General features: G+C 37.6%; 1 protein-coding gene across 1 annotated transcript in view; it reads right to left on the reverse strand.

Annotated features, from left to right (window-relative positions):
- Nucleotides 1-4,606: 4,606 nt before the first annotated feature.
- Nucleotides 4,607-23,683, reverse strand: part of Prx4 (Peroxiredoxin 4) — a 91,708-nt gene continuing 72,631 nt past the window's right edge. Inside the window, exon 6 of the mRNA XM_090391826.1 lies at nt 4,607-5,019. Coding sequence (XP_090247952.1) covers nt 4,963-5,019 — 57 coding nt within the window. The 3' untranslated portion in view covers nt 4,607-4,962. The remainder of the gene's footprint in view (nt 5,020-23,683) is intronic.

Consider the following 23,683-nt stretch of genomic DNA (forward strand, 5'->3'; position numbering starts at 1 on the left):
CTATGACCCTACAATGAAAACAACAAAGCAGTGAATGGAAGCATCCGTCTTCGCCTACCCTCAAAAACTGTAAAATCAGCTGGTAAAGTTATGACCATAATGTTTTTTGACTACGAAGGCATTGTTTACCAACACGCTGTAGAACCCGGAAATACTGTAAACTGCTCATACTATGCGGATGTTTTACGGACAATGGTACAGCACGTCAAAAGGAAGCGTCCATTGCTGAAGAATGGCTTCTTATTGCACCACGATAATGCAAGGCCACACATATTGCTGGTTGTGTAGTGGACGTTTTGCAGAAGAACAACATAGATATCCTACCACACCCTCCATACGGTCCTGATCTCGCACCGTGCGATTTCTGGCTGTTTCCTCAGCTCAAGAAACCACTAAGAGGCCGCCATTTCGAAAGCAACAAAGCATGTGTAAAAGCTGCGGAGGCGGTTTTGAAAGAATTCCTCTCAAAAAAAGGACTTTCACATGTGTTTAAGAAGTGGACGCAATGTTGAGACAAATGCATCGTGTCTCACGGTAGTTATTTCGAAAAAGACCATGTAAATGATGACGATTAAAGGTAATCTGTTTTCTGTATAAATATAGTCTTATAACTTATTGAACAGCCTACGTATAATAAATACACTTAAATATTAATATTTAAGTGTTTCCTGTTTTGGCCTTGGATCACTGTTTGTGGTATCACTAACATTAAACTCCAAGAGATATCTGAACAATTTGGATAACACAATGCTTGCTACTTTGTGGCATTTCTATGGAACTGATAATTTTTTTTTTTTTTTAAATGTTGGGCCCATACACAGGAGGTTGATTGGTCAACCTATAGTACATTAGTACTGTGTATGGGTGGTGGGTTGGGAAAGGAGGAATTTGTTTACATTTGATTTGAATGACTAAATTGTATTCGTTGGGAAACAGCAGGTGGGAGACTCCACAGTGCAGCAGTTGCAGGGATGAAGGAAGAGAAAAAGAAATTTGTTCTGTTTGTTTCTAGGTGTACTGTGAAGGAATGTTGTGCAGCAGCTTCACGTGTTCCAATGAGCTTAGTACTGAGCGGGGGAATTATTGATGTTATTTCGGATGAGCATTTCCCATCGAAATATTTGTAGAATATACTTACTGCAAAGACAAAACATCTGTGTGAAAGTGGGGGGGGGGGAGAGTTAGTAAGGGATGGATCATTGATAAGTCTAATTGCCCTCCTCTGTATTGAGTCAAGCATTTTGAGAGAGCTTTTACGGGCCCCACCCCCATATGTGGGAGCAGTATTCAATAGTTGGGTGGATTTGTAATTTGTATAATGTTAGTAGCTGTTCAGGAGTGAAGTAACGTCTTGAGCGGAAGAGAAATCCTAGTTTTTTTTGAGGCTGCGGATGCAGTGTTTGAGATATGTTTGTGCCAGGAGAGGTTTGATGTGAGGGTGATTCCGAGGAGCAAGATCTCAGGCTATGTGGAAATTTGGGTATTGTCGAAGAGGATATTGGGAAAAAGTTGTTCTTTTTTATGGGAAATAGTACAGATCTGGGTTTTGTTGGCGTTGAAATTTATGAGGTTATCCGAACCCTATTGTAGGATGGCTTGGAGATCAGAGTTGAGGGTGGTGGTGGTTGATGTTCTGTAGAATGAGGTGAGTTGTGTAGGGTAAGGCTTATCAAATGCAAGCAAGAAATGTAGTGTGCTGTCATCTGCAAAACTGTGTATTGGGTTGGAGGTCAATTGCAGTAGGTCGTTGATGTACAGCAGGAACAGAGTTGGTGAGAGGACAGAACCTTGTGGGGCCCCAGCATTAATTGAGTGGTGCGAGGATAGGGAGCCATCCACCATCACACACAGGGTGCGTCCAGACAGAAAACTGGCAATCCACCTACAGAAGTCCTGGGTCAGACCGAATGATGGTAGTTTGCCTAGTAGGCCTTTGTGCCAAACCCTATCAAAGGCTTTGGAGATATCTAGTGCAACCACTTGAGATTCGCCAAACCTTCCTAGCATTTGTCCAGAGATGGGCGACGTATGTGAGTAGATCTCCTGTTGATCGGCAGTGGCGGAATCCATACTGGCAGTCATTTATTTGTTGAGTGTCTTCAACATAGTGTAGGAGGTGGGAATTGATTTTTTTCATTACCTTTGACAGGACTGAGGTAAGCGAGATAGGGTGGTAATTGGATGGCAGTGACTTGTCACCCTTCTTGAGAATGTGCTGAATATAGGCCAATTTCCAGCTTGTAGGTTAGATTCCAGTGGAGTAGGAGAGTATATATAGGTGACATAGGATAGGGGTCAGTTCTGGAGTACAATTTTTCAGAACAATGGGGGGAATGCCATCGGGGCCAGGAGACTTTTTTTTTGTGTCTAGTTGGGACAGTATTTTTCTGATTTCATCCTGGCAAAAGGATATAGGGGGCATTGTATGTTGGGTGTCTGGAATGGTTGGGGGACATTTACCATCATCAGTTATGCATGCATTTGAAGCAAAGTATGAGGCCAGAAGATTGGCTTTTTCTGTGGGTGATAAGGTAGTAGAGCCATCAGGGTGTGATGGGGGTGGGACTAGTGTTGGACAGAAGTTACAGCCAATTGCTTTGACAAGAGACCAAAAGGCTCGGCTGCCGTTTGGACAGGCTGCTAGTTTCCTGCTTTTTGTTCTTTCAAACTCTGTTTTGGAAGCGTTGATTGTTTTTTTTGCATCTATTACGGGCTTTGGTATAAGCTTTGAAGGAGGATGAGGTTCTTGATTTCAGCCAGTTGTGATATGTCTGGTGTTTCATTTCTACAGCCTTGGCACATCTTTTGGAAAACCAGAGTTTCGTTAGGGAATGGCAGTTCAGAGTGTTGTGTGGAATGTACGTATTCATGCGGGTGAGGATTACTTTGGTAATAAGCTCGGTGCATATGTTTGGGTTGGAAGGCTGGAAGCAATAGTCCAACCATGGGAATGCAGCATAGAAGTTGCAGAGGCTGTCCCACTTGGCACTGTTATAGTGCCAAACTACTCTTGTATGGGAGTGTCTGTGTAAACGTTGTTGCATGGGGGAGGAGATGAGCACTAGATTGTGGTCAGAATTGCCCAGGGGGCTCACTACTTTCACTGTGTATTTGGAGGAGTCATTGGTGAGGAAGATATCTAGGATGTTTGGGGAGTGGTTTGGGTTATCTGGTATTCTGGTTGGCATCTGGACAAGCTGTATAAGGTCGTTGGTGATGGCAAATGTTTCTGCATTCTCTGCCTGCAAGATCTGTACAACTGGAGGAGGAAAGCCAGCTAGTGTTGTGGACGTTAAAATCTCCTAGAAGGATGATTTCGCTGTTGGGAAAGTGGGATTGGAGAAAGTCGACTTTTAGGGAGAGGAAACTAAAGAGCTCAGGGCGGTTGGTTGTGTTGGAGGAGCAATAGAGGCAGCAGATGAATTGAACTGAGTGGGGAACGAATATTTTCAACCAAAGAAGGTCAAAGTTGGGCGATTCTAGGTTAGGTAATTATTTTACTTAAGCACTTATCATATCTCTCTCTTTAAACACATTTACCAAAGATGTTCTCACATCTATCATTAGTCCATTCCACATAATCACAACATACCAAAAGAAGAAGAATCTGGACCTAACAATGCTTCTAGCTTCCAGGGATGACCCTGAGTTCTATCTCCTCTGTAAGCTGCAAAATCTCACTTGCATCTGTACCATCTATTCCATTCATCTGTCTCTGTAGAGGATCCAGAGACAAGTGATCAAGATAGTATCAGGTCTATAGAATGAATCTTATGAAGACAGGTTGAAGATTTGTGTTGACAGGCAGAAAAGGAGTGATATGATTGAGACTTACAAATTACTAAAGGGTTTTTACAAGGTTAATACAAAGGAAATTTCTCAGAAGGCCTGGTAGTAGAACTAGAGGGCCATCCTTGAAAGCTGAGCAAGATTGGAGTTAGCAGGAGTGTCAAGACTAGATTTTTTGCTTGGAGATTGGTGAATGAGTGGAATAGGTTGTCAGAATCTGTTGTGGTTGCCATGTGAATAAGTTCAAAGCAAAGTATAATGGATAGATAATGCATCAATGAGTCTGAGGACTCATATTAATATTAATAAATATTATAACATAATTATGCACCCATTCATGGAACATCTTGTGTATAATGATGCCTCATTGCTCTCCATTAATTTTAAGTGCTATGGCTCTTTATACAACAAATTTCATAGCAAACATTTTTGACTAGATTTTGTCAGTGTTATTAAGATATTAATGTAGAAATAATCCTATACAGTCAATACTCAGAATAGCAGATATCATTATAACATACTACAATAAAGTCACAACCACAGGTAGAATGCTATTGCTTAAAGGAAATTCACTAGAGCAAGCCATTCACTGCAACAAATTATTCATGTAGTCCCTACAACTAGTAGTTCACTTCGTAAGGATTGTTTGAATTTGAAATATACTACAGCCATATGTTAACCTGTGTACATATTTAAATTCTCTACACTCATCCATCTGTTTCAATTATATTTAATGGAAAATGATGTATGGATTAGTAATAGCATATTTAAATATTTTAAGTATGCATCACTGAAAGATAGTGAGAACATGCCAGTGTTACCTAAAGCAATCATTTCATTTTATTTATTTTTTTGATTTAGTGCACATTTCATATACACAATGCTCATGTAAGTGAGGTAAATATAGTGATCACCTGCACATATAAAATTCTGACTGAATAATGTTAAGAAGTTAAGTAGCGAACACTTTTAAAACAGTCAAATATTTACAACTAAAATGAAAATATATATACTATATAAAGTATATTTCGGCAGTATAAATCCTTTCAGCTGTGCTTCACTATAGACATGCACCATCTGTTAATTTATAGATAAAGAATGCATTCTCACATATGGAATGTGCTAAAAGTAATCTATTAAAACATAACCATATATCTCCATCCGTGTATACTCTTATTTGCTGTTCACCTTACTGAAATATTTCAACTTATCTTCTGGATCAGGAATAATCTATGGGGGAAAAAAAAATCCACTTGTGATATTACATATATATTTATATAAAATTTTATTTTTTGTTTGTTTCCATAATATAGATTGGATGTAGAAAAATGGAACAGGCAGAAAACAAAAATTAACTAGTAATAGCTGTTAACATTGAATATTGGTGTCCATTATTAACAAAACAATTATGAAAACATTTGTATTTTGGTTTAAAATCATCATAAATTCAGTATTAAATGACACAACCAACTTACAAGAGTGGTCTGAAAAGTTCTCAGCCTCCACCATAGATGGCAACACTACCAGCAAGATTTTTTTTTTCTAAGTTGGTACATCTGTCATAAGCATCCATGTGAAATTGCAACTCATTCTATCAAGTAGTTTGTTTTATACAGCTGTCTGAAGCAAAAGTGTTTGTATCCCTTGAAATGGATAAAATTGAGTATCATGCAGTTATAAAATTCTTTGTAAAAAGAAGGTTTAACACAAAAGAAATTCATTCGAAGTTCATAAAAGTTTATGGGCACTCTTCTCCTTCATTTTCAACAATTAAGAAATGGGTTGCCAAGTTTAAATGTGGCCGTATCAGCCTTTAAGATGATCCACGTGAAGGACATCCAAAAAGTGTAACACCACCAGAAATCATTGATCAAATGCACAATATAGTATTGGAATGACTGGCGATTCAAAGTGCATGAAATTGCTGAGACTATAGGCATTTCAAAAGAATGTGTAGGATATATTTTGCATGAAGAATTGCAAAATGAAAAAGTTTTGCGCAAGATGGGTGGAGTGTTTACTCACAGCAGATCAAAAAGGCACTCGCATGAAAATCTCTGAACAGTGCTTGGAGTGTTTTAACAAGAATAAAACTGATTTTGTGCATCAATTTATTACTATGATGAGACTTGGATTCACCATTACACACACCAGAATACAAAGAGCAGTCAAAACAGTGGACAGAAGCCAGTTGTTCAGCAGGAAAAGTCATGGCATTGGTGTTTTGGGGTGCTAAAGTTTATTAATTATCTTGAAAAGGGTAAAACAATAACCAGGGAATGTTATTTCAATCTTTTAACCAGACTAGATGAGAAAAGACCCAGTTTGCAGAATTAGAAAATCGTCTTTCATCAGGACAATGCACCTGCTGCCCACAAAGGTGTTTTGGCAATGGGAAAATTAAGGGATCTGCACTATGAATTGTTGAAACATCCACACTATTCCCTAGATTTGGCTCCCTCTGACATCTATCTCTTCCCAAAACTAAAATTCTTCCTCATTGGTCAGCATTTTTCTTCAAATCAAGAGGTGACTGCAGCTGTAGAGGGATATTTTGCAGATCTTACTAAAAACCACTACAGGGATGGGATAATGGTGCTGGAGCATTGCTGGAATAAATGTATTAGTCTTAAGGGAGATTATGTTGAAAAATAAAAATAATTCTGAAATTATAAATTTGTTTTTTTCATTGCTAGGCCGAGAACTTTTCAGACCACCCTCATAGGCAGCAATCCCATAATTTCCAAGAGGAAAATCCCTACCATAACCACCATCATATGAGATGGCTAACTCACCTTCAGTTGAAAAGTGCTTATAAATGTTCATGTCCTAACAAGGAATTCTGAAGGGCAAGCCATTCTGATTCTGCATATATATAATTTTTTTTTTTTTTACTCTTCATTTCTAAAGTAAAGAAAGGTCTTGTATAAAAAAATTTTAAAATAAGCATAGCTCAATAATGAATAGTTATGGAGGTATGAATTTCTGAAAAATGGCCGTGTAGATTTCAATAGTAAAAGTAAGCAGACTGGGTCAAGTGTTCATTCAAGAATTTGCAACTCAAGTTTATACTGAGAAAATAGTGAAAAATGTAAGAGTTATAATATGTGTAAAAGTAACTAAACAAAAGTCATGAAAAGACTGGTAAGAATATAGGAAATAAATATCAGGAAGGGGTTAAATGTCATGGAGGTTATTGAAAAAGCTTAAAAATAGAGGAAGAGTAATGTAAACAATCATAAATGATAAAGACGACGTGAAAACTGAAGATAAGAATACCCTAGATGTCTGGAGTAATTATTTGAAAGACAAACAAAATAATCAGTGACAGAATAGTAAAATATTTTCAAGAAGAAGTTTGATATTTGACCAGAAATGCTCAAATACAGAGGTATAAAAGTTTTGCAGTGGCTACATTACACAGTTCAGGTCTAATTCCAGATCATTGGAGTATAGCTCTCATATTTCCTATCTATGAAAAATGGAATAAAGATGAATGTAAAAATTACAGACAATTTCCCTACTGAGTGTTCCTGGTAAGATTTATACAAGCATACTTGAGAGAACAGGCTAAAATAATTGTGGAAGAGAAACCTGGAGAACAGCTAGGTTTAGACAAAAGAGGTTGTCAAGATCAGATTTTCACTTTAAGACAAATACCTGAGAAATTATAGCAATATGACAAGGATTAAGTTTTGTAGTTCTGGAAAAGGCATATGAGAAAGTGCCCAGAGAAAAGCTTTTCAAAACACTACAATGTCTGTGTTGGATTGTGATAGAGTGGAATTTTATGAACTCCTATCTTATCACAATCTAACCTGCTTTTCCAAACAAAAAAAAGGAGATAAATACAGTAAATTGCCTCTAAGTGTAAAATAAGTAATATGTATATCAAGTGTGTTCTGTTATGAAAAGGTTAAATAAGTATACATTTTGTGCCATTCGCGAGTGAGGTTAAATTAATATTGAAAATGTAAAACATTATCAGAGGTTTATAAAATAACATATATAAAAGAATTATGGAATGTAAGCACAAATTCAACAGTTGGGGGGGGAGTCAAGTCCAAAGGTTACGGAGCCATACGCGAGGGAGCAGATCACCCCAAGCAAACAATGTGACATCAGCGTACGCGCGATAGCAGGGGAGAGGATGGACGCCGTGACATAATAGCACGTGAGAGTTCGCTGGACATCGAATAGGGCGAGAAACGCCGAGAAGAAAAGAGGGAAATATAAGGGTCATGCAACCCTGAAACAAGGCTTTTTTTGTTCCTGGATCTCCTGTGTGTTCCCCTCTCGTGGTGGCGAAGGGTGCCAGTGCCCTCATACCGGAGGGATTCTGATTAAGGCAATCTTGGTGGCAGTATCTCCACGGAAAAAAAGCAAGTCCGGCTATCCACAGAAGGCCAGTTTCCTGTGAACCTATGATGTAACAAAGAACCATAGGGGAAGATAAGTAGACTTTGTTTGTGTTTCACTGAATATGAATGAAAGATTTGTGCCACGTTAATATGTTATAAAAGGGAACATTAATGATATAGGATAAGGTTGTATTGCTATCACTTTAGAAGGATATTGAATTTAATTTTATTGTCTGTCGATGTGTTAAAGTTCGCTTTTATATTGAATGAAACTAAGGATATGTTTAGAGTGAAGAATTACAAATTATAAAGAGATTGTGAAAGATATGAATGTTATCTTAAGTAGTCTGACAGAGCTACGGAGTTTTGGAATAACTGTGATGATAATAATACATAAATAATGCATTAGAGAGTGTTAATATAGTTCTTACTTTAGATAGCTGCTACATAATATGTTATAAGTATAATAGTAGTGTTTGAATGTTTTATGCTTTGTATGGATCTCCCTTAAGATGGGATTTGAATTAATGTTATTAAGTGTATCTACTTTTGACAATTAATAAACCTTGCTTTTGATTCTAACAAAGACTTTCTGTGATTTCTGGAATCTGATGCACCTCTTATAAAATATTAATGCGAACCTATGTGGGATATTAGAAAAGGGTATATTTTGGCCACATCTGCAGAGTTGATAGGTATCATTAAGTACTGATCTGAGATTACCTCTTGGTTGTTAATATTAATAATCTAATAGCGCTAAGTGGCACAGCGAAATAAATTAATTTCTTAGCATTTTACGAGGGGTAAATCTCGGACACTCTGATACTGCCTCGATCTCGAGGAAATTCCATTGTCCCTCAGAGGTAACACGTGTTACCTGATAGAGCGTATTACGGAGATATAGCACAAAGGTTGAAAATAGTTGTAAAATGTAAGAAAACGACACATCTGTAAATGAAACATTATACACAGCAATACATAGTCAATATTTAAGTTGTAAGAAGAAATACAAGAAGATGGTTTGATATAAACAAGGGTAAGACAAGAATGCACATTATCTCCACTCTTCTTCATGATCTATAGGGATTGCATTATGAAAGAAAGTGGCATTAAACCTGACATTAAATTCAAAGGTATCAAACTTAGCTCTTTGCTTAATGCAGATGATGACGTACTCCTATTACACATCCAGTACAAGTCCTCAGCGTTATCTAACTAAATTACATAACAGTTGTAACAAATTTGGCATGGAAATTGGCAATAAAAATATCAAAATTTTACTTATTTTGTAGATTCCCCATTGAGGAATCTACAGAATAAGTAAAATATTTCAACTATTTAGGCACAGTTTTTAGAAGACAGCAAATAAAATTTGGAAGTAGACAACAGAATAAGCAAAGCTGGTTATGATAGGGAGACAGTTGAATAAATTTATACAGAATAAGAAAGAAATTAGCAGTATACAAGATAGACCAGTTTTAATTTATGGATCTGAGAGTTGGGTTAGAAATAAAAGCATCTGATCAAATAATAGAGACCACAGATATGAGTTCTGAGAAAAATTAGGAGAGTGTACAGAAGATGGCAGCAATGGCAAAATCATATTAGAAATGAAGATATTAAGAAAAGGAACCTGACATTGTTAGCATTCAAGAATGTATGAGCAAAGCTAATCTTAGGTGGTATAGCCACTTAAATAGAATGGATCAGGAAAGGTTAACAAAACAGGTGTTTGATGCCAAAACACCCACAAGAAGACCATGCTTTAGGTGGACTGATTCAGTCCTAAGTGCCTTAGAAGCACGAAATGTTGGATACAAGAATACTGGAGTGCTGATGAATAATGTAAACAATTCTGTAGTGCTGTTATAGTAGCCTGAACATCCTTTGAGAGTGCATATCAGGAAATTGATATTTACAATTAGTTTTAAAAATAATCCTCTTGATTTTGACACACAATGTAGAAGTTTAGCTATATCACAAGTGTACCATGTAAATGTGAAACAAACTAAAAGTTGCTGCAGTAGCTTGTTACCCAGCCACTGCAATTTCTCACAGCATATACTTGATATTTTGTATTTGATGTATAATAAGCCTTTGGGCTTTTGGAATTATGACCAAAGCAAATGAGGCTATGAGGTGGAAAGTTCATTGTCTCTGTTCCTCTGGCCAGTTTTTCTATTTTACAGGATGAAAATTTTGAAATTCTGGTGGGGGGGGGGGATTCTATATGATATCACAACAAATATGTAAATATGGTGTATGTTTATGGCTTTTTTTCCAAATAAAAGAATTCCAAGTTCAAGAGAGTTTAGCAGAGTTTCCAGAAATTAAAAGAGAACAGTGCATTTCCTATCATTATATTTATATGAATCTGAGTATGCAGCTGAACAAGTGACTAAATAAGATAGCACTACTTCAGTGATACAGTTGAGCTCTTGTGTAAGCTGTTCCTGCCTTGGCTTTATATGGCATATAGTAACTACATATAGGATTAGCTAGAATCATAAGAACACAGAAACTAGTTTCTAATTTCTTTTTGATTTATTTAATGTTTTTTTGTTTTTCTTCTTTTAGAATAAGGTAGTTTATATAAGCAAAAGACAAATTCATTCAAAGCAAGCACATAGCTGCTTAACTAATTCTTGAAGAACACGCTCTAGCTGACTGTCAGAACATTTTTCTTCTTTGCCTTCTAATTCTACAGACTTATTTAAATGCTATATCATAACATTTGCTGTATTCAGGCTTCATCCTGTAACTCTACAGGCTTATTTAAGTTTTCAAAATCGAATAAATACAGTCTTACTTGGTACACGTTCAAACAGTTCGTTTTTTTCACACAGCTCCAGAATTATTTCTCTTAATGATTTTGAAATAGTTTTTGTATACAGCAAATAGGTCACAACATTTAGTATTACAAATGAAAAATTTTTCCACATGCTTCTTATAGATAATTACAACATTATCTACATCTGGTCTAAGTTTTATTAATGTCTTAGTGTTCTAACTTAACTCACTCTCGTCTGTTAACTGCGAAGATTTTGAATAAACAAGTGTATGGCATGCTTCTTTAACAAAAAAAAAAAGTCCAACAGAGCACTCCATTATCACATTTAGTCAACCTGAGTACAAACACAACTTCAAGCAAAGATATCTAACATGAGATTGAATAAAAATGGAGTGGAGTGGATGGGATGGCAAATAACATTGAATTCTGTCAGCCAACATCAGCATGTTTGATAAGTGACAGATATGCATGTTAAAACCCTTTCTTTTAGACTACATTTTGGAAAATTATGGAGACAACTACCATGTTTGAGTAAAACTTTAGTTTAGTATAAACCAAAATAAACACTCAATGTTTTGATCTTTATATCAAGATCATCTTCTGGAGCATATGCATTATATGCAGAGAAACAAGCTGCACTACAGTCTACATGATTTGCTAAAGTTACCGACCAACCGTTACAACAATTGTTGGCTTGACCTCTGGTGAAAAAAAAAAAAACTTGACTGCATCAATGCTAGAGTCCTATTATTATCTATTGGTTACAAAATTACATAGGGCTGGAGAACAATATGTTTATATATATATTAAAAACATGATTATACATAAATTTCAACCAGTTGGTATGGAATGGTTTCCAATACTAGCTGAAGGTTGCTTAAGGTCCTAAAGTATGCTGGGTACTAAGTATTAAGTAGGCTGAATATGTGCCATCCAGATTCTTGGAATTTTCATGCCACCATTATTGTTGATATTCTTCTTCTGGTTCCCATCTGCCATATGGCCGCGGGAGGGTAGCTATATGCTACCATTCTAGGGAGAGATGATTATGAGCAAGGTGGTTTCCCGTTGCCTTCCTTGCCGTAAGTATTTATGACTGTAACCTGTGTGTTCACGGGGCCGGTTTGTCTGCTTGCGGGATGAAAAACCCCAGATAAACTGGCGGAAAAAACCCTGCTGCCCACGCCCAAGACCGGCTAACTTGGCTATGGCTGAGGAAGATCCTTAAGCTCCTCACGTCGTGGACGGGAATCGAACCTAGGACACTCCTTCCCCAGGCATATGGTTGCGAAGCGCAAAGCCACTAGGCTAACCGCGCGGTATTGTTGATATTAGGGCGGTTAATCAGAATTTTGCAGGCTTCCTTAAATCTTCTTTCATACCAGGTTTTTGTATGGTGTAGAGAGCAGGTACTTTTCCAATCAATTTGGTGTAAGGTGTTGAGAGCATGGTCTGAGAGGTCTGCATCACCAAAATTGTTGGTGAAGCAGACCTTTTTGTGTGTCTTTAATGTGTCTTTTTGTGTTCTTTTTTTCCTTATAGGGATTGTACGTTCAGTTTCACCAATATAAGGTAAGTTACAGGTGCAGTAAACTCCAGGATGTGCCAATGGGAGGAGAGGATTCTTAGAGGAGTTGAATATGTTTTTTAATTTTGTAGGTGGTTTAAAGGTGGCATTGAGATTATAATGGTGTAGGATTCTGTTGATTTTTTTTGATAACCCTTTAATATATGGGATGGCTATGGTTTTACTGTAATCTAAATTCTTTTTTGTTTTTTGATAAAGTTTTATGAAGGACTTTATTAATAGTATTTTTTGTTGTAGCCAATATTTATAAATGTGTTGCTTATAATTTTTAATTCTTGTTTTAAGAGCTTGTGATTAGAGCAAATTGTTGTAGCTCTGTTTTTAAGGATGTTAATGACTATATTTTTGTGATGGGTGGTGATATGATTTAGCATGTATGTATTGGCCAGTATGTGTCAGTTTGCAGTAGACCATGAAGGATAAATTGCCTGAAGGAAGACGTGTGACCAGTGTATCCAGGTAAGGGAGTGAGTTCTGATTTTCAATTTCGATAGTGAATTGCATGCGTTCATGTTGTTTGTTCAGGTGGCTAAGGAATGTGTCTAATGTTTGTTGCCCGTGTGACCAGATAACGAAAACATCGTTAACGTATCTAAGCCACACTGTAGGTTTTAGAGTGAAGGAATCAAAAGTACTTTGCTCTAAGGTTTCCATATCAAAGTTAGCAATTGGGGGGGGGGGGGGGGGGATAGTGGTGAGCCTATGGCCGTACCTTCTTTTTTGTAGGTAAAATTTATTTTGCCACACAAAGTAACTGGAGCGTAGTACATGGACAAAGAGGGCCATAATGTCGGGCAGAAATTTGTTCTGTAGGAGAAGAATTGTGTCATTGATTGGGACATTTGTGAAAAGGACAGAAACGTCGAAACCAACTAATTGATCATCCTTTCCGAGTGTTATGTTTTTAATTTTGTTTATAAAGTGTTGTGTGTTCTTTATATTAAAAAAGTGCATGTTAAAACTTGACTACATTACCACAAGTTCTACAGCCTCCACAATTTTCTCACTAAACTTCTCATGTTCAGTATAGATTTGGACATGAGAATTTTAGTATTTTATATCATTTCTGTTCATATCCTAATCTTTCTTTAATTAAATTATTACCATATCTAATTTTAAAACCATACTATTTTATCACTTTAGTTTCAAAATGTTATACTCTCTTGAAAATGAAATGGAGCAAATAGTAAAATATAAAATAATAATTAAATTACATATTAAATTAGACTTTCTCTGATTGGATTCATTCAATGCTTATGTACATTTATACCTATAATATTTATATACATGTACATAAATGTTAATTTTTTTGCTTTTTAAAAATTCATTATTTTTACTCTCCTATGTGCTATTGTCACATGGAACACCACTTATAATGCTGAAAAAAAATTGTCTTCATAGCTGGATATATACTAAATATACTGGAAGATGCAACAAGAAAATTGCTTTCTTCATTTTCATCCCATTTCACTGATAGGATGAAAATAATAAAATATGACCAATTTTGCTTTATAGCTAATAATCAGGAGATCAGGAGTATCTTGTAAAAATTTCAGTTTTTATTTGATCTCCACAAACAACTGACCGAGTTTCAAAGACAACCTTTTTTTAATTTTTTGCAATTTTTTTTTCATAGAAGAAACACTTAATCAACGTGATTTGGAGGATTAATATTTCCACTGCATACATAAAATCTGCAAATATCAGACTTGTGGATTCAACCTAAAGCATACAGCAGAGGTGGCAACTTATTAATAAATAAGTTGCCACCCCAGCAGTGCTAAATGAAAACAATGTTGGCCATATTATGCAAAAAAATTCAAAACACTGAAGCATTCAATTTAATTTTAACTTTCCCAAAAACACTGTTAGCCACTGGCCATGGGATTACCCACCCCTGGTCTACAGGATAGAGCACAACATAGAGAAAAAGAGCACTTGAGTATACCTACAGAGGCTGCTATCATGAAAAAAATTATCTGAAAATGTGAATAAGAAATCAAAAAACACACTCTTGGCATTAAAATGGCAGTGAAAAAAATCAAAAGCTGGACAATCTGGAAATAAGGCAACTTGGTTGACCGTATGGTTGGCATATCTGCTCTCCAACCAACAGACTGTGGATTCAAATCCTGCTGTGGACAGGGATGTTTCTAACTGTCTTTAGGTGGGAGATGAATTTCATTGTCTGGTGTGAAACCACTACCCTGCATATTGGAGGCCTGAAGTATCATAAACAAGCTCCATGTTTCGTTTCTAGAGCAGGGTTTCTGGACCCTGCTCTAAATAAATACAAAAAATATGTAAAATTAGTATGGCTTCCATAAAGAGGATGCTAACAAAAAAAAAAAATTTTTTTTCTTCCATCTAAAGGATTGAATAATTAAATAATCACTTTCAATCAAATACAGAAGTATGCAGCTTCAATTTAATTGTTAATTTGATGATATAACATGGAATGACCCTGTTGTAGGGATCTTGCAGGATGATTTAAATAGATTATCAGTATAAGGAAAGGAAAATGGCTACCAGTTGAATGTGGCAATGTCAAGTTATGCATTTTGGGATGAAAAGATTATCAGCTGTACTGAATTGGCTGAAATGGATCACAGGAAACTGATGAGGCTAGGGATTTGGGCATACTGGTGGGCAGGCAGTCAAATTTCACTTATTTACAATCATAGTCCTTTTCATTTGACTTCTGCCATTTTGTGGCAACAAACTGGCAGAAGATTACTCTGCCAGTTTGTTGATAAGAGAGTAATCTTAAGAGATTACTCTCTTATGAGAGAGTAATCTCTTAAGATTACTCTCTCACTTCTTTTTGCTTCTTCCAGTTTTTTATTATTTTTTTATTTCTTGCATAACTTCTCTCATTTTATACTTGTGACCTTTGAAATCATTGTTACCTATCAAAATAGTCACCCCTTTCACTTCATCTTTTTACTACAACAACAGTAACAATCGTAATCTGCGCACTTGGTAAACGCGATTTCTTCATGCTCACATTGAGCATGCCTCCTCTCATGAAATCACCACACAATACTCTTTTCTTATTTCCCTTTGCTCACTTTCATCTTCTCCTCTTTTCTCTCGCCTCTCATTTTTTCTTTGCTCAGCTATACTGTATACCAGGCAATTAATTCCAGTCACGTTACCTCAAGTGTTGTCCTGCAAAAATCTCTGATTAATTAGGTGGTGTCAAGGCTAGCTGGTGAACGGACGTGCTATCGGAGAGCTCTTGAGAGATTTGTGTTTTTTGTTGATTTATTGGTGTTTTGGATTCAATTTAATGGACTTAAGTGTTTAATTTTGGTATATTATTGGAGCTTTATTAGCGTGGTTAGTGTACTAAAGTGTTTTATAACATAATCTATGTCGGGAAGTCACCGCTAGATGAATTCGTAATGTGTAGTGTTCGTGCAAGCTCCAGATAAGATAAGTATCATTTTCAGTTATCGATACAAATTATTTAATATTGTGTAGTTTTGTTTTGTTTGCCTTGCGTATTTTAGTGCGTCTATTTTTGGTGTGTTATAACGTATAATTTGACAAAACACGTTACGGATAAGTATGGCACCTGTGCGAAGGAAAATGGCGGCCAGTAATGAAGGTTCGCCACCGTTATCAAAGAACGGTAGCATAAAAGAAATGAGTCAGTGTACTAGCTGTGAAATGTACGCTTTGCGGAGTGCGGTCGGAGTGTGGTTAGATGATAATAAAGGATTGAATGTGTGTAGAAAATGTAGGGAGAATGCGGAATTGAAGTGTATTTCGGATCGTGAGTGTGATATTTTTGTCAACCTTCAGAATGAAGGAAATAGGGATATGAGAAGAAACGGCAAGGTTGTACATGAAAATTGTGAGAGTGTGAATGTAGAAAGTGTGAATGATAGTATAAATGGTTTCTCAGAGAACAAAAAAGATGAGATAGATGCATTGAGTGAGATCGCGTTGTTGAATAGTGCGACAGAAAGAGCAAAACAGCAGCTAGAGTGCATGAACAAAAGTAGACTGAATGAACCAACCAATAATAAAAGGTATGACAGGAAAAATAGACGTATGAATGTGAACATGAACAAAATGAAGGATAGAGTGCTGTATGGAGACTCGTTAGTACGAGGTGTGTTAGTAGAGGATTTGACAAAATCGTACCAACCTGGTGCGACCATAAAGGACGTAACTGCGTCTATTAGAGAGCAAAAGGAAAGGGTGAAAGAAATGATTGTTGTGGCAGGTACGAATGATTTGAAAGGAGATAAAATGGAAATGATAGAAGACCTGAATGAATTGTTTGAGGTAGCAAAAGAAAAGAGTGAGAGAGTTAGAATGATTAGTCTTTTACCACGGTATGACAGTGAAATGTTTAAAAGGAGGGCTATAATTGCAAATGACTTTATGCGTGGGTTATGTATGACGAGTGGTGTGGAATTTGTGGATGTGTGGAGTGAGTTTGATGGGCGAAAGGATCTATATAAGATGGATGGCTTGCATTTGAATGGTTACGGTGTAAGAAGACTTGAGAAAGTGTTGCTGAATGTAGTGGATGTGCAAATTCAGGGAAACTAGATTTGTTAGGGGGGGGGAGTAGAGATACAGTCCTTATGGAGGCAGTTGAATGTAAGAATGAATATAATATGCCAGAGCAAATAAGGACAACAAATCTGAGTGGGATAGTTAATATAAGGCATCAAGGTAGGGTTGGGGCTAATGGGGGTCTTAAATTCATGTACACTAATACTAGGAGTATTAGGAACAAGAAGGAAGAGTTTTTGGCCATGGTTGGCACTTCCAGACCACAGGTTATAGGTATTAGTGAAACATGGCTGACTATGGATGATATAACTAGTGGGATTGAATGTGATGGGTATAGTGTGTTCAGGAATGACAGGGAGAATAAAATGGGGGGAGGAGTATTGTTGATGATAGCTGATGAGCTCCAGCCAAGGAGAATAGAAGTGGAATTGCAGGATAGAGAAAAGAGCACATTTGAGGCCATTTGGTGTGAGATTGTGGCTAGCAGAACTAAATATACAATTGGGTGCTGCTATAGACCAGGTAATGGAAAAGATGGTGGTGACAGTATGCACAAACAAATAGAAGAAATGGGTGGAAGGAGGGTGATTATTATGGGAGATTTCAACTATGGTCACATTGATTGGAGTGAGGAGAGGACACACGGGAGGAAGGAACTGGATTTTATGCGGTTATTAAGGGATAACTATCTGCGACAGCATGTGATGGAAAATACTAGAGGTCAGAGAGTGCTTGACCTAGTAATTACATCTGAGGATTTGGCTGTAACAAATATGACCACATTGCCACCAATCGGTGAGAGTGATCATAGGGTCTTAACTTGGGAGGTGGCTAAAGGTGCAGAATTTTCAATTAAGACAGGGTACATGTGGAATTATTGGGCTGGAAAGTATCACAAGCTTAGGAGTTTGATTGGTTCAGTGCCATGGCATGTACAACTGCAAGGACTAGAAGTTGATAGTGCATGGGAGGTAATTAAGAAGTGCTTGCATGAAGCAATGGCTGACTGTATACCTAGAGTCCGAATAATAAATCAAGTAGGGGTTAAATGGATGAATAACACCATTAAGCATGAGTTGCAAAAAAAAGAAACAACTATGGAGGGAATTTAAGGAGAATGGTGACCGGCAGGCACATGAACGGTATAAAGCGCAGGCCAGAAGGGTGACGAGTGTGGTAAGAAAAGCAAAAAAGGATTACGAAAGAACATTGGCCATGCAGGCTAAAGAGAATCCTAAACAGTTTTTTAGATATGTAGCAAGTAAAAGGAAAAATGTACATGGCAGATTGATTTTAAAGAATGCCGATGGTAGGGCGGTAACTGAATCAGTTGAGATAGTTGAGTTACTGAGTGAGCACTTTACAAAAGTATATCATCCAGGTGGTGACATTGCAGAAACGAATAAATCAGTAGATTATACGGGAATTGTGGTTAATGAAGTGGAGGTGAGTAGTCTATTGCATAACCTCAATGTCAATACATCTGTGGGATTGGATGGTATACCAGCTCGTGTTGTACGAGAAGCAGCTAAAGAATTGTCAGTACCCTTGACCATTTTGTTTAATTTGAGTCTCGGGTCTGGGTTAGTACCGAGCGGGTGGAAAGAGGGGAAAATAGTTCCACTGCATAAAGGTGGTTCCAAGACTGCTGTTGTAAATTACCGACCGATTAGCATATCAGGAATCATTGTCAAGGTCTTAGAGAAAATAGTCAAGAGGAAAATACAAGACTGGATAGAAGAAAATGGGATACTGTATCGGGGACAGCATGGTTTTGTGAAGGGTAGGTCATGCCTCAGTAACTTGCTCACGTATTATAACACAGTGACGGCTGAACTGGATAAGGGTAATGGGTTTACGGTGATTCTACTGGACCTTGCCAAGGCCTTTGACAGGATTCCACATGGAATTCTAATCAGTAAATTGCAGCATATGGGAATGGACATAGGGTTGGTGAGATGGATAGGAGGGTGGTTGACGGAGAGATATCAGAGAGTGGTTTACTTGGGAGTAGAGTCCATAAGACGGCCTGTGACTAGTGGTGTGCCACAAGGATCTGTTCTTGGACCACTGCTGTTTAATTTGTTCATAAATGATATAGGAAATGATCTGAGAAGAACAGTTCATTTGTTTGCGGATGATGCGAAGTTGGGTAGGGCAACAGTGAATGCAGATGACGTCAAAATTTTGCAGGATGATTTGGATAGATTGGAGGTCTGGGCTAAGGAGAATGGATGTCAGTTTAATGTGGCAAAATGTAAGATTATGCATTTTGGGGTGAAAAGATTGGCCGGAGTTTACTGCATTGGTGGAACCGTGCTCCAAGAAATTGATGAGGCACGAGATTTAGGAGTGTTGGTAGATAAGGAATTGAAATTTAGGGGACACATTGCAAAAGTGACCAAAACAGCTCATCAAATCACTTGGTTGCTGAAGAATACGTTAACAAGCAGAGACAAGCAGGTTATTGTTCCTCTGTATCGAGCCTTGATAAGACCCCATCTAGACTACTGTGCTCAGATTTTTTCACCTAGTTTTCTTCTTGTGTAGGGAGGAGGTGGAGAGGATCCAGAGGCGAGTGACCAAGATGATAGCAGGTCTGTGGAATGAACCGTATGAGAACAGGTTGAGGATTTGTGGGTTGCAAAAATTGGTTGATAGGCGGAGAAGGGGAGATATGATTGAGACATTCAAATTACTGAAGGGTTTCTATAAAATTAATTCAGAAGATATTTTTGAGAACAGAGCTGGTTGTGGGAGGACTAGGGGACATCCATGGAAACTGGGCAAAAGTGTGGTTAGTAAAGGTGTTAGAGCTGGGTTCTTTACTTTTGGAGTAGTGAATGAGTGGAATGCGCTCCCTGAGTCTGTGGTGGATGCTGTGACAGTGAATGAGTTTAAGGCGAGGTATGATAGATACTGTATGAATGTCAAATAGTTGCGATGAATATGATTTGGGGCCTCCCTCGATGAGTCTAATGACTCCCTGGAGTTTCCCGTAATAATAGTAATAGTAATAATAATAATTAATGACAAAGCTATTGTAAAATCTCGCACGACAAGTTATTCTATAACTTATCATGCTTGGTTTTACAAGGGTCTTAAATCAAGAAATTACATAAGATGTAAACTGAAGATGATGTAAAGTATATATGAAAAAATAGTTATGATGTGTAATATATGTATGAATTTTTATATTACCTGCAAAACAATTGTGCTCAAACAAAGGAAAAGAATCGCCCTTTGTTAAGTAATGAGTCAGCAGAAAAGTTGCTAGATTAGTAAAGAACAAAGGGAAATCCCTGTAGGGAAAAGTTGCAAATACTTGCGAAGGTAAAAAATCATCAAGAACAAAGACCTCGGTAAAGGCGCGCAAAAATGACGTCGGCACACCTGAGGATAAGCGCGAAAAATGCAGAAGTAAAGACAGAACAGAAAAGGATATATAAGTGACCTGGTGAGAAGAAAAGGGGATTTCCAGATGTTCCCAGGGTTGAGAAGTTCCGAAGTACAGAAGTTGCCAGGCTCTCAGTGATCACTGGCACCTGTGACCAGGAACCGAAGGATGGATCTCGCCGACGTAGTCCAAATCTCCCCAGGAATTACCCCGATAAAAAAGCTTCCAGTTGTTGACTACAGAAATAAAGGACAGGGAGAACATCACTTGTAATTTGCATTGAGCTACCATAAAGGATGAAATGCATTGCCACAACGCCCTAATGAGAAAAAGAAACGTCACTTCAAGACAGAAGAAAGAGGTATCCTGACAGAACTTTTACTGAATATAAAGGGCTGTTTGTAAAGGAAGACCTGTGAATAGCTGTGATAAGTTAGCACTCTTGTGATAGGGATATATGCAACTGTGAGAAGGTATGCAATAAGTTATATAATAGCATAGTGTATAATTTTGTATTTTATAATAGCTTTTAATCAAGATTCAATCAAAACAGCTAGGGAAGTGTAGCTATAACTAATTGTTGCTTTAACTATACATGCATTTCTTAGTTAAAATGAATGACTTGTGAACAACATGCTGATCGGATTCTTGCCAATGCAGTATCTCGAAAAAAATTACGAACCTGTGTGTTAGTAAGAAATTGGCACGACTAACCTATTATTGAGTAACATAAATAAGAAATTTCTGTTAAAGTTACGAGCCCCTACATTGCCATTATTCCACATTTCAATCTCTCACTCTCGGAAGTACAGTCTGGCTGGTTGGTGCAGTCGAAAAACAAACAAATTTTGCCAGACTGAAGAGCATAAGGGACTAAATAAGTCATAGACATATCGCTGGTGGTAATCAGAATTAAAGCCTTCTTCTAGTGGTAAGACTTATACGTTGGTTAGACATAACTGGTAATTAATTTACGGAATTAACAACGCATATAAAGTAAATTAATTAAAGATAACTTTAATGAATCACTTCTATATTTCGACAATGTCACATTGTCATCTTCAGGAACATAAAGATATGGTATGTGCACTACAGGAACTAACAAAGCAAATGAGGCAGAAATTAAGACACTAATTTTGTTCCTAAAGTCCTAATGGTGCCTTCTTGCGGGCTAATTTGGTAGTCTTGGCCGTTGGGCTGAAGTTCTCATAATGAAAGTCTCCCAAATTTGGGGCAGTTTCATGCACCCAAATTTGTTGAGGTTAGGAACGTTTTTTAGAGCTGCTGAAGATTCTTTGAATAATCTTTCGTATTTAAACTTGCTGCGATGGATTATTTTTGTCTTCTTCCAACGAATTTTATGGTGGGTATCTAAGGCATGGTCTGCCAGCCCAGAGCGGCTGTACTGGTGAAACCGGATGTAGTCTTGGTGTTCTGAAATCCTGATATTTGTTGTTCTGCCTGTTTGGCCAAAGTAGGACAATTTGCAGCTGCAAGGGACCTGGTATACACCAGGTAGGTCTAGGGGAAGTGGTTGGTCTTTGGTAGAGCGGATAAGGGATGCCAACTTTTTATATGGTCTGTAACAGGAAGTAAGGTCATATTTCTTGAGGATATTAGTTATTTTTTCAGAGGTGCCCTGGATGTAGGGGATAGTGATAGACTTGGTGTAGTCTTTATTGTTGAGGGGGGGAGGGGGGTTGTGGTTTTCAGGTTTTAGTATTTTTTGGATTTTTTTGGGGTTATAGCCATTGGCTAAGAAAGTGTTGAGGATGTGGTTTAGTTCTATAGTCAGGGCCTTGTCATCTGAGCAGATTAATTTTGCCCTGTTATATAGTGTTTTTATCACCCCATATTGTTGTGGGGGGGGGGGATTGCTGGTGAATGTATCTGCCAGTGTGGGTGGGTTTTCTGTAAACAGAGAAAACCAAAGATCCATCAAGCTGGCGGGTGATTAAAGTGTCTAGGAAGGGTAGGGTGTTGTTTTCCTCTTTTTCTAAGGTGAACTGGACTCTGGGATGTTGGTTGTTTAAGTGTGTTAGGAAGGAGTGGAGTGAGTCTGAGCCATGTGGCCAAATAGCAAACACATCATCCACATAACGAAGCCAAATAGTGGGTTTTTGTGGGGCGGAGTTTAAGGCTTTTTCTTCAAATGTCTCCATAAAGAAATTGGCCAAGGGTGGGGAAAGTGGTGAACCCATGGCTGTCCCCTCTATCTGTTTGTAGAACTTTCCTTGCCAAACGAAATAGCCTGAGTTCATTGTGAACTGAAATAGGGCTGAGATATCGGGAGGAAACTTGGCTTGGATGAGCTCAAGGGTTTCTTTGAGTGGGACATTAGTGAATAGGGAGGAGACGTCAAAACTGACCATTATGTCAGTGTGTTGGAGTGTGAGGTTTTCTATACTGGCTTTAAAGTGGGCCGAGTTTTTTTATGTATGATGGTGTGTTGCCAGTGTAGTGTGTGAGCGTTTTGGCTAAATGTTTGGCTAATTTATATGTGGGGGAATCAATGCCATCCACTATGGGACGTAATGGCACATTTTGTTTATGTATTTTTGGGAGTCCATATAATCGGGGGGGTCTAGAGTTATAAGGTTTAAGCTTGTTGGTGACTTCCACAGGCCAAGAAGTGACTTTCTTAAGGAGTCTGTGGATAGTTCTAATCTGAGAGCTGGTCGGATTATATTCAATGGGGAGGTAAGTAGTACGGTCTCGTATTAAAGAATTTAGCTTACCTTTGTAGTCTTTTTGATTGAGTACCACAGTGGCGCTTCCCTTATCAGCTTTGGTGATTACTATTTTTTTGTTGTTTTTTAATTCTTGTAGGGCTGTATATTCGTTTTTGGATAAGTTGGATTTTGGAGGTTTGGCTTTAGTGAGAACACCGACTACATCCAGTCTCACGTTGTTGGCGGTATGGATAGGCAGGTTGCGAATTCCACGCTCTATTTGAATCATGATTTCTTCAGCAGGAATACTTTTTGGAGCTAAGGCGAAATTGTGACCACGTGAAAGTGCGGTGAGTGCTTCAGGCTTTAAAACTGCTGACGAGAGTGACGAGAAATATAGAAGTGATTCATTAAAGTTATCTTTAATTAATTTACTTTATATGCGTTGTTAATTCCGTAAATTAATTACCAGTTATGTCTAACCAACGTATAAGTCTTACCACTAGAATCATGATCATCCACGGAGATGCAATCGCACGAAAGGCCCGT

Source organism: Typopeltis vanoorti, chromosome 4 (assembly GCF_054136105.1).
Source record: "Typopeltis vanoorti isolate ZY-2024b chromosome 4, IOZ_Tvanoo_1.0, whole genome shotgun sequence".
Lineage (NCBI taxonomy): Eukaryota > Metazoa > Arthropoda > Arachnida > Uropygi > Thelyphonidae > Typopeltis > Typopeltis vanoorti.